The sequence below is a fragment of the Carassius auratus genome, chromosome 23 (assembly GCF_003368295.1).
Source record: "Carassius auratus strain Wakin chromosome 23, ASM336829v1, whole genome shotgun sequence".
In the NCBI taxonomy this organism is placed as follows: domain Eukaryota; kingdom Metazoa; phylum Chordata; class Actinopteri; order Cypriniformes; family Cyprinidae; genus Carassius; species Carassius auratus.
Window position 1 is genome coordinate 7685828 of NC_039265.1, and position 12438 is coordinate 7698265.

General features: G+C 38.7%; 1 protein-coding gene across 1 annotated transcript; it reads right to left on the minus strand.

Moving 5' to 3' along the window:
* Positions 1 to 8730: 8730 nt before the first annotated feature.
* On the minus strand, positions 8731 to 11344 carry LOC113040860 (protein FAM13A-like). Its single transcript, XM_026199062.1, has 8 exons — positions 11054 to 11344; positions 10613 to 10730; positions 10323 to 10529; positions 10047 to 10224; positions 9720 to 9846; positions 9469 to 9527; positions 9184 to 9270; positions 8731 to 8999 (listed from the first exon to the last, which is right to left on the minus strand). The coding sequence occupies exons 1-8, from the start codon at positions 11081 to 11083 to the stop codon at positions 8948 to 8950; spliced, it is 858 nt and encodes a 285-aa protein (XP_026054847.1). The 5' UTR covers positions 11084 to 11344; the 3' UTR covers positions 8731 to 8947.
* Positions 11345 to 12438: the final 1094 nt, after the last annotated feature.

The window sequence follows — 12438 nt, forward strand, 5'->3', positions numbered from 1 at the left end:
AGAAGTCTGTTCCAACAGTATAGAGCCATTTTTCAATCCCTCATACATTTTCTACTTTCAGATCATTTCCTTTGATATTATGTGACAAAGCTGTTATTGTAGTTGTTCATATAAAAACCAACTAAAAAATATTTTCCTTTTTTTGGGTAAAGGGAAAAACTACTGTTGGTGTTTTTATCAGTGGTTGGATACTCATTTCTGGATGACCAGTTACTTTAAAAAAACAATTGACTCCAAACTTTGAGATATATTAGATGCACAGGTCCAGAATATAATAAATGATGAACACAAGCGGCTGCATAAGAAATTGTACAATTGCAAAAATAGCAGAAAGTTGCTGCCTGCTACATGACCAGAATAGACATGTGGCTCATTTTTGCACCAGTTGAGATCTACTGCAATTAATTTTTTCTTCATCTTCAAAAGGCTTAATTGCTAAAAAAATAAGTAGACTCTTCCTAGACCAATGTGATAAAAAAATATTTTTTTTTTCAATTCTCTGTAACACAATGCTGCATCTTCTTTGACCTTGTATTATTGACCCTATATTTATGGTGAACCTTCACATCTTCAGTAATTGTGGTTAGTTTATTAAACACTCAATTCATGTTCAAAACCCATGGTTCACTTTCACCTGATTCAATCAGAGGTTGTGTGAGTCTCAGTGACCTTTCACTATAGGGCTATATGACTCAAGAGCAGTGTGATTATGATTCTGATCATTCTGGATGAGGCATCGGACAGCATGAGCTGCTCTCTTTCATTTACACTCTTAACATGTCAAGAATACACCTCACACTTTATCAGCCATCTTTGAAGGACTCACTGCAAAAAAGTCAGTTACAATACAGCTGTACGTAACTTAAATGGGTTTGATACTTCACCTGGCTGGTTCTAGTAACATTTTTACTTGCCTTTATAATGCAGTATATCAATAATACTCTTACCTTGTGTCCAAGAAGCAGTTCAGAACAAGGAACAAACAGTTCTTCTAGATGAAGGGCCGCAGGTGGAGATGTAGATGTGATATTGTGCTGAAGTTGCCAACAGTCAAGTCTAAAGGAGGAGAAATTACAACTTCTGATAAAAGCAGAATGGATTTAGTGGTCAGCTGCCTTTTTGCTAGGAAAGGATGAAAAAAAGAACATAAGTGTTTAAGGATTTACACACAGTAAAGCATGATGACATTTAGCCTTTATCAAAAAAGACCACCTCAGACAGTCAAGTAAGATATTTGTGTAATCAAAAATAATATGAAATGGGCATCACAGTGAGAGATTCATTGTGAATGGAAAACTTTTTGGTTTTCATTTTCCCATTAGGAATTGTTGCTAGAGATCTTATAGATAACTAAAAAAATTGTAGCAACAGGTTATTTTAAACCTCAGGAAATACATACATACTGTACATAATTCAATTCATGATTAAATTCTGCCACTGCATTTTCCTAAAAGCATTTTTTTTTATAAAATTCAATAGCAAATGTTAACTGTTGAGATGAATTATATATCCAAATACAGGTTTAAAATAACTGACACTGCAGTGTTGCAAGTATTTTTGAGAACATGGTGAGACACAAAGTGTAGTAAAGCATGGGATAAATAAAAAAAGTGAAAAATGGGAGTTATTGAATTAAACAGTGTGATAAGCGCCACATGACAAAAATATTTTAATTATTCCGAATTATTAATAAGACATGACACTCTCTTCTTTCCTCTGAGCTGATAAGAGTACAAGGATTTTTAGATTTGATTGCTTCATTTTTGCTCAACAAAAATGAAACCGAGTCCAAACAGAGCTGACATAGATGAGAAGGAATAAAAAGGGCAATAAAGATGGTACAAAAAAACTGAGACGAGTGAAATTCAGGACTTGACATCAAAAGAACACTTCAAGGAGAAGAGAATGAGAGATTGAGAAAAGGGCGAGTGATTATTACTCTCTGAGGTTTTTACTGACTTCATTTCAATATCATGTCTGTTCTTGTGCATGTGTTCCCACTCCTTTATTTCTTCAGAGTCTAAATCTCATTTAAATCCCTGAAGCTTTCTGTTGGCAGACAGTGACCGACAACATTAGACAGCCACAATTAACCAGTGACACAAAGAGGATCAATGCAAGTGATCAAAGTATTCTTATAATCTCCTGTCAGCTCTTGAGCCTGATGAAAGAGTTCAGAACATTGTCACTGGCTCTCCGGCACCTCCTATTTGACCTAAAATGTTGATGTGAAGCACATAAATTCACCCAGTATTTTCAAAATGTCATTTATTGCCTAACTATGTTATAGCCCTGTTCTTTCCTAGCACCACTTTTCTGTGACTCAGTGGGAATGCTTTTCAGCCCACCACTCAAGAGAACGGTGTTATATTTTTAGCCCATTTTTATTCGTAGCCAAGTGTTTCTATGCTGGTTCTTTGTGTTCAGTAGTGCATTCAAGATATGACCTTGTCCAAACATTTGAAAAAGAAGTTTGTACGTCTGCGTGTCCTTGCCTCGATCAGGCTTTGAGCTGGGAATCAGAGATTTAATACTGCTTTTATTCTACAAACAAGCTATTTGCTGAAATTCTGTCATTTTCTTTTAGACTTCAAACCATATTTAACCCTTTAATAGGTCTCTCAGCTATTGGCTTAAGCACATTTCAGTTATTGTATATATATATATATATATATATATATATATATATATATATATATATATATATATATATATATATATATATATATATATATATATATATATATATATATATATATATATATTTTTTTTTTTTTTTTTTAGACGCATAGTGCTAACAACACATGGGTTCGATTCCCATAAAAATCATGGATAAATTTTTATAGTAATGTAAAGGTTTTTTTTAGTAATTTAAAGGTCTATTTATTTTTGTACCAAACCCAGATTGTCAAACTGATTGTTTTCAAGTGTACAATATTTTTCAGGATGCTCAAAGAGCAGATTAAATACAAAAAATATATATTAATGATATTTTTGGAAGGCTGAGATGTCCCCAAATTTGAGACAAAGACATATTTCCATTAACTTTAATTTTTGACTCGCTGTTGTCTAGAAGAAACCATTGCGTATATAATCAGTTAAAAATATTTTCAAGATAGATACTTATGATTCATGGGTAAACAAACATTTGTTTAGTATGAAAGTAAGGACAGAAATGGGGTGAAAATTTTTAAAAGCTCATAATACATCTAAACACACAACTCCCTCCAAGCATGAAACTGAATACATCATCACATAGTACTGTATTAGCTCCACAAATCACAAAAATACAGAATGAAAATAGTGTAAATTTGAATCATAGTTCCCTTAGCAAAAGAGTAACTGCATGAACAAAGTCACAATAAAGGATGTCTACATGAGAGACAGAGAATACTTCAGTAATAACCAACCCAATAATTATAATTATAAATCAAAAGTTTTTTGACTCAAAGTTTTGAAAGCAACCTGAGAAAGCTAACACTGAAGTGTTAATTTAGTGACCTCTCTTGCTGTGATTGGCTTCATACAAAAGTCAATTTTCATTTTCTATTCCATTAGTTTTCCCACCCACTGCTCTGCCATCACAGATATGACAGAACTCTCACAAGCTAAATCAATAGAAGGAGACCTCAAACTTTGCAGAAGAATTCAACTGTTGATTTGCCAGAGATGTTGCCTGTGTCACAGTTGCATACTGTGAGGAACGAGGAGACGCAGGGGATTTAACAAATACAGTCTTCAATAATCCACAGGAACAAGGAACACACACTTAGCAACGTCACCGCTTTTTAAAAGACCATGACCCTCTGATTTTGTATATTCCCTTTTTTTTATCCACTTTTGTGAAAATACAAAGCCAATATTCAAAAAACAAAAACACCACCAGGTTCCTGCCAATCAGTGCTTCTTACTTACATTCCTCTAAATTATGCACAAGTTAGAAAGGTAAAGAGCATGTAAAGCCTTCTACATTATGGCTGGGTTCTGAAACTTTAAAAGCTTGATGTCCAGAATTCAGTAAAATAATTAAAGTAAATAATAATGATAAAAAAAGAACACTGAAGTAACTCATGGAAGATAAAAGCTAATAGAATAGAAGATGAAACCATTTTTCATGTTTGTTTGTTTGTTTTTAAGAAAATCACATCAAGGTTTTCTTTTTTTAATTTAATGTCAGTAATACATTCAGTTATATAGACCTTATTCACCAAATTATAAGAAAAAATAGTCTGCCCAAATGGATGTTTTATTGTGTTCATACACAAAAATTGTTTAATTATTATAGAGCAGTAGAAAGTTAACGGTTATGTTGATACTGCACCATTTTTGTAATAATCACATCCTGAGCAAATGATGACCAACTGTAGAATGGGAATGGGTGTGGTGACACTAAAAAAAAAACATCTCAGACAATGGGGTGTCAAAACTACATTAATATACAGACCACAGCTTTTACAAAAGAAGCAATTTAATTTACAATAATGGTAGTAAACTGAAACCATATAAAAGGTTTAAGCTTATGATGTTCAGGGTTTATTCGACTGCAGTGAACCCAAGGTACAACATGTCACTGCTATGCTGCAAGAACAACTTCATCAAGATCTTCAATGTCCTTGTCACTTTTCTTACAAAATAAAATGGTAGAAACACTGGTGAATTTCAATTAAACTCTCAGCTCCAATGAGCCACATTTTATTGTGAGAAATGTTATTTGCCTTTATCACTGAAGTACAAACACTGAACTCAATCCTTCAATGTTGACTACCATCTGCTGGTCACAATAGCATATTACTGTACTTCAATTGCCCAACTGCAAAATAGGTGTGAGGTCAAACGAACTAATTCATTAAAAGCATACATCTTAAGTTGATACAGTGTTGCAATTATGCAATCACGCTAGTATTTTGCTACATAAAGCTGTGTGATTTAATTTCACTTACTCTTCTTCTGCACTCTTTTAGGGCAGTATGAGTGCTGGTCCTGTCAAATTCAATTTGATAATGTGAGCACAGGGTTATATTGTCCATTCTCTATTTTCTGGCATTACTATACTGAAAAAAAACTTATTCTCTTTACCATAATGCACAAAACTATAATTATATATTTAAATGTATGCTCATTTCAAAACAAAAATCAATGCATCCATTCTGCTAATTAAAATTATGAATTATTAATGCTTATAAGTTTGAACCACTCTTTTGCAGCTGTTCATATTGCACAAGAAGAGAACCCTACAACAGATTTACATCTGTTTTGCAAAAGAAAAACATATGGAACATACAGTACATACTAAATCAGATATCTGTATGACTGCCTGGCACTCAGTAAATCAGTAAAATACCTTTTTTTTTTTTTTTATAAATGTTAATTGTGAAGCATCAAAGACCCAAGACTTGTCAGAAATATTTCATTATGTTATAGAATTTGGTTAATCAGTGTCCATTTATTTGCAAGCCCTTAAATTCATAAAGTCTTGGCCTGGTGAAGATAAGTGGATGAAAACAAAGAATTTAAATACCTCCAAAGGGTTTGTCTTTGGGCCACTGCAGCACTCTCACGTACTCTATACAGTGCTCTGGTAGCCGTGGCATTGAAGCAATAGTGCACATTGGGAAAGTGATCTGAAGAGAACAGACAAAAGCAGAGTCATTTCATCTCAGCAATACGAGTGATGTACAATTGTTTGGTCACAGCAAACCCTTCATTTACAGTGATGAATGGAATTAACATAGTGTGAGGGTGAGACTACAGTACTTGTGGTGGGTAAAGCTCCAGTGTGCAGTCTATACAGGCTGTCATTCCCGGCAGGATGACTCTTGCATTCCCTTTAAAGCCCTCAGTCCCTCCATCTATCAGAGGAATGATAGAGCAGGACTCCAAAACTCCATCTAAGTTCATTCTTAACTAGTAAAAATGTAGCTAAATAAATTTGAATCTCTGTTTTAATTTGCACAAAGACTTACATAAAGAAAAAAAACTGTCTGCTGAGACATCAGTAATGTCCATAATCACAACATAAATCACAAACGTGAAAATATTATCAGATTAACTTAAGATATCTTAAGCTAATGATAAATAAAACTAATGAGAGGCTAGTTTATGGTTAAAATTCAGATATGACACATATAAACTATTTGTTACAGCATATCAGAACATAAACACAACATCTGAATTTTGAATTTCAATTGACCATTCGCAAAAACTGTAAACTGACAACACACCAACAGACAGAGTAGGTTAATTTAAGTATGAAACATGGTCTCAGAGTTCACATTTTTTAATATTTTAAGAAATTCAAAAAAGAAATACAATATTGTGGCTCTTCAATGTCATGACAGATCACTGTAGCATCTCAGTTCAAGTGACACACATGAACAGATCGTATTTTCTTAAAGCATGAAATAAACATGAACAAACATCAGAACGTATTTTATTTCAGCCCCAGTAAGATGTCAATACGCAGAATTTTTCAAGTTTAAGTCCACCAATGTTGATCTACCCTCCTGTCTGAATTGTTTGCCGGACAAGCCGGTGGATTTTTGAGTTATGATCGACTCTGATGTCAGTCAAACACTTTATTAACAGTCAATTGAGTGCAGAATTTTTTTTAATTCAACCTGACTGGACACACAAAATAAACAATGTCTACAGAACAAATGATGAAAAATATAATCCGAAATTTATTAAAGATGACAAGCTTTAACTGAGTCAGCTGATTCAACATCAGCATCTATCTTGTCTGTGTCTTTAAAATGGAACCTGACTGGCCCTGATGTCTTGTGGTGACCATTGCTGGCCCTGATGTCTTGTGGTGACTCTCACTGCCCCCAGTGTCTTGTGGTGACCCTCACTGGCCCCAATGTCTTGTGGTGACTCTCACTGCCCCCGGTGTCTTGTGGTGACTCTCACTGGCCCCGGTGTCTTGTGGTGACTCTCACTGCCCCCGGTGTCTTGTGGTGACTCTCACTGCCCCCGGTGTCTTGTGGTGACTCTCACTGCCCCCGGTGTCTTGTGGTGACTCTCACTGCCCCCAGTGTCTTGTGGTGACCCTCACTGGCCCCAATGTCTTGTGGTGACTCTCACTGCCCCCGGTGTCTTGTGGTGACTCTCACTGGCCCCGGTGTCTTGTGGTGACTCTCACTGCCCCCGGTGTCTTGTGGTGACTCTCACTGCCCCCGGTGTCTTGTGGTGACTCTCACTGCCCCCGGTGTCTTGTGGTGACTCTCACTGCCCCCGGTGTCTTGTGGTGACTCTCACTGCCCCCAGTGCCTTGTGGTGACTCTCACTGGCCCTGATGTCTTGTGGTGACTCTCACTGGCCTCAATGTCTTGTGGTGACTCTCACTGCCCCCAGTGTCTTGTGGTGACTCTCACTGCCCCCAGTGCCTTGTGGTGACTCTCACTGGCCCCGGTGTCTTGTGGTGACTCTCACTGGCCCCGGTGTCTTGTGGTGACTCTCACTGGCCTCAATGTCTTGTGGTGACTCTCACTGGCCTCAATGTCTTGTGGTGACTCTCACTGGCCCCTGTGCCTTGTGGTGACTCTCACTGGCCCCGGTGTCTTGTGGTGACTCTCACTGCCCCCAGTGCCTTGTGGTGACTCTCACTGGCCCCAGTGCAGGCCCCAGTGTCTTGTGGTGACTCTCACTGGCCCCAGTGTCTTGTGGTGACTCTCACTGGCCCCAGTGCAGGCCCCAGTGTCTTGTGGTGACTCTCACTGGCCCCAGTGTCTTGTGGTGACTCTCACTGGCCCCGGTGCCTTGTTGTGACTCTCACTGCCCCCGGTGTCTTGTGGTGACTCTCACTGCCCCCAGTGCCTTGTGGTGACTCTCACTGGCCCTGATGTCTTGTGGTGACTCTCACTGGCCTCAATGTCTTGTGGTGACTCTCACTGCCCCCAGTGTCTTGTGGTGACTCTCACTGCCCCCGGTGTCTTGTGGTGACTCTCACTGCCCCCAGTGTCTTGTGGTGACTCTCACTGCCCCCGGTGTCTTGTGGTGACTCTCACTGCCCCCGGTGTCTTGTGGTGACTCTCACTGCCCCCGGTGTCTTGTGGTGACTCTCACTGCCCCCGGTGTCTTGTGGTGACTCTCACTGCCCCCGGTGTCTTGTGGTGACTCTCACTGCCCCCAGTGTCTTTTGGTGACTCTCACTGGCCTCAATGTCTTGTGGTGACTCTCACTGCCCCCTGTGCCTTGTGGTGACTCTCACTGGCCCCGGTGTCTTGTGGTGACTCTCACTGGCCCCGGTGTCTTGTGGTGACTCTCACTGCCCCCAGTGCCTTGTGGTGACTCTCACTGGCCCCAGTGCAGGCCCCAGTGTCTTGTGGTGACTCTCACTGGCCCCAGTGTCTTGTGGTGACTCTCACTGCCCCCAGTGTCTTGTGGTGACTCTCACTGGCCCCAGTGTCTTGTGGTGACTCTCACTGGCCCCGGTGCCTTGTTGTGACTCTCACTGCCCCCGGTGTCTTGTGGTGACTCTCACTGCCCCCGGGTGCCTTGTGGTGACTCTCACTGGCCCCGGTGTCTTTTGATGAACCTCACTGGCCTCAATGTCTTGTGGTGACTCTCACTGGCCCCGGTGTCTTTTGATGAACCTCACTGGCCTCAATGTCTTGTGGTGACTCTCACTGGCCCCGGTGTCTTTTGATGAACCTCACTGGCCTCAATGTCTTGTGGTGACTCTCACTGGCCCCGGTGTCTTTTGATAAACCTCACTGGCCTCAATGTCTTGTGGTGACTCTCACTGGCCCCTGTGTCTTTTGATGAACCTCACTGGCCTCAATGTCTTGTGGTGACTCTCACTGGCCCCTGTGTCTTTTGATGAACCTCACTGGCCTCAATGTCTTGTGGTGACTCTCACTATCCCCAGTGTCCTCACTGGCCCTGTTGTCTTACAGTTACCCTCACCATTTTATTGTCATCTGGTGACTCATTGCCTTCTACTCTCCTACTTCCAGGTCTGTATTCCTGAAAAGGCCCCTCCACTCTCTATGTCATTGCTGTGACAAAAAATTAAAAAGAAATAAATCAGAAATCAGTGTTTTGTCACTCAACATTTAACTTATTTAGACTTAACTCAGTCTAAACACACTCATCTGACCTTCATTTCTATATGTTATATGGGCACATGCACAGAACAACAAACCAAATCAGTCTTTTTCACCAAGAGATCATACTGTGTACCTATAAGTGCATGAGCAAAGCTTTCTCCAAAAACCTCTTAATCTTTTTCTTAGTCGCCCACGTTTTCCAATTTTAGGCAGCTCTAATCTAGAAAAACACACACAGAGCAAACATGAAAACAAACTCACAAACACTACAATAAATGAGTTATAATACATCCATAAAAATCTGCATCATATTTATGCATGTTCGGGGGTGTATGTGATCTGTGCATGCATTTGATTAACAACTGCTTTCTAACAGCAAAGATCTGCACAGTAGTGTGTGTGTTTTCAGCATATGTACTTGATCTCTGTGAGTGGCAGCTGTGGGACACACTCTCCATTAGTCCAGTCCCTTTCCTCCTTTAACACACAAACACATTTTTAAGCTTTTTCAATCTCTAAAACAATAATAAAAACTATATTTTATAATTTCCACTATTACACACTAGCAATGGCCAACAATTTACCAAGATTCTGATTCAATTCATTAAGTCAATCACACAAACACACAACCATCATTTGAAACAAACTTATAACGTAGTATAAGCTCACTGCTGTGTTGCTGGTGGATGCATGAGGGTACATGTTTGGCAGCAGGTGGATCAGGTTATCCAGCAGGTGCTCAATCAGAGCATTACACTGCCCCTGTTCTTCAACCATGGTGGGGCCCAAAGGAATGCTGCACATGGAAATAACAAACACGTCACCTTACTAAATACACCACACAGCCCATCATTGTTTTATGACTGACAGCTCCATCAGACAGGTCTCTGTTTCTTATAATATCCTGAAAACTTGTGTGAGTTCTCAGTCCTTAAGTTATTTGGTAATGTGTTCAGAAAAACTTAATCGGCTGAATACGCACATACATAGACTTACTGAAAAATGCTGGGTCCAAAAACTACAGACAAGTTTTTAGATGTCATAAGATTTAGATGACTCTCAGCAGCAACACGGGACAGGAAGAACATTAGGTAGCAGAGGACATTAAAATGTTCCTCTGGAAGACTGTTCAGCACGGTCCTCACAGCCTGATTCAGTTCTTCCTTTTGTGAATCTGCAAGATTCAGTAAGACTGAGTCGGATCTTTTAAATCTAATTTGTTGTGCAGCAAGATCAAAAATGTTAACTCATCACCACCTCAACTTCTCTTACCCTTGAACACCTTCAGCAGCTGTGTTCTGTGTGGCTCTGGAATAAGTCCTCCAGGCAATTCCCTGAGGAAAACTTTCAATAAGGAGGCCAAAGCAAGAATATCCCAAGGGTCAAACTCTGGAAAGCCTCCTTCATCAAAACTTTTCCTCAGTTCCTTGCAGCGTTTCACTGAACCACAGGTTCTGAACAGGCCAATCTCACTGAGACCTAAACACAAACACACATTTTGCAAATACACATAACCACTACATACAAGTGACAAACACTGAGAAACACTATCAAACACTCACCATGCTTCTCCACAAACTCCACTATGTGTGTGAGCACCAGAGGAAGACCCTGCCTCATCTGTCCGCTCTTCCTCAGTCTGATGAGGGGCACACCGAACACGGCTCTTGGTGTTTCCACCTGCACAAAACAAAAGTTCAGCAGAAAAGAAATCAGGAAGGTTAACAGCACATAGTGCATAAGATAGTAAATTTACATAAGCTGTTACTTGTCTGACAAATATGCATTTAAATACCTATCTATGGTCAGAAAACATTTTTTCTGTGTTTTTTCATGTAAAAAAAGACCATTTTACAAAATTTTGTTAATTAATTACAATACTTGACTACTAAAACAAACCAAGTACGCTGATGTATGAAAATTGAATAACACAAGTTCATTAATGAACATTCAACATTTGTAAATATTGTATATAATCAGTTGTGTCCATAGCACATACTTACACACACTGATAAAACACCAATCACACCCATTTTAGGAAAGGATGTTTCTTTCCGGTTCACAACAAATCCTAATCCGAAGCCGAGAGTCAAAAACAGAAAAGGGTCAACCGGGAGTCCAAACCGAGTAAAAAATCGAGCGTCAAAAACAGAAACGAGTCAAAAACCGAGAGTCAATATACAAAGCGAATCCAAAGCCGACAGTCAAAGTCCAAAAGAGAGTCAAAAACCGAAAATCAACAACCGAAGAAATGCAAAAACTGTAGAAACTCGCTAAAAGCACGAAAAACACCAACCACAACAATCGCCAAAACTCCCAACAGAGAATTCTAGAAAAGAATGCCTATGTATCTGCTGCACTTCTCACGTCATAATTGGAATCTGTTGAGTGTATTGTGCTGGATTAATAGGGCCTTTTTTAAATTCCCGTTGTTGTTAAGATCGGACTGCATTTTGTATTTTTGTTCAAATGTCAAGCAAATTATTTTTATAATTACTCTGATCATTTTATAATAATTATTATTTCATTTCATGTTTTCTTCATCCCTGTGACAAACAAATACAGGCCTCACTCATTTACTTGAGTATGCTAATTAATCATTAATAAGGTCATGTTCTGGGCTGGCTATGAATTTATATATAGTTTATATAAGTTATATAGCATACGATAAGCGATGTCGCACGAGCAGCGAGAGTAATATCAGATGAGTGCTGATTTTGTCCCGAATTTCAGGAGTTTAAATGTGATTTATACAGTTCCGTCAGTACATAAGTTGTATAAGTATAAGTTGATATTGTGTTATATTTTAACAAAATAGTATGTGTTTTTGCTCAATTGTGCAGAGAACATATTACCTTTAAAGCTACAGCAGAATTGTTGTGAGTCTCCAGCAACACAGCAGCGTTTATTTTCTGAATGAATGCTCGTTATGAACGAATCGTGTGAACCAACTTTAAAAGACCACTCATAGGAAGAGCCGTTTAAATAACTCCTGAATGAATCAGCCGTTTGAACGAATCGAACGAAAGGCATTTACCGCCACCTGCTGGCAGATTTAGTTTCTTATTTATAGTATTTATATATATATATATATATATATATATATATATATATATATATATATATATATATATATATATATATATCACTTTCTGTTTGTGCATGGCAGATCATGGACAAAACATTAATTCTGAGGCCAAATAAATTGTTTTATTAAACATTTCTGTTCCAAAGTTTCTTTCTCTCTTTCTCTCTTTCTCTCTCTCTTTCTTTCTTTCTTTCTTTCTTTCTTTCTTTCTTTCTTTCTTTCTTTCTTTCTTTCTCCACTGGGTATTTCACAATAACAACCAGCTTCATCGCCACATATGGAGTATCGAGTATCGAGTCA

Coding starts and splice junctions, on each gene's coding strand:
- LOC113040860 (XM_026199062.1), bottom strand. CDS start 11,083: ATGGGTGTGATTGGTGTTTTATCAGTGTGT. Junction 9,847..10,046: donor TTTGGACCCAGCATTTTTCA/GTAAGTCTATGT, acceptor TTCCATGTGCAG/CATTCCTTTGGGCCCCACCA. Junction 9,528..9,719: donor CATCCACCAGCAACACAGCA/GTGAGCTTATAC, acceptor TGTGTGTTAAAG/GAGGAAAGGGACTGGACTAA.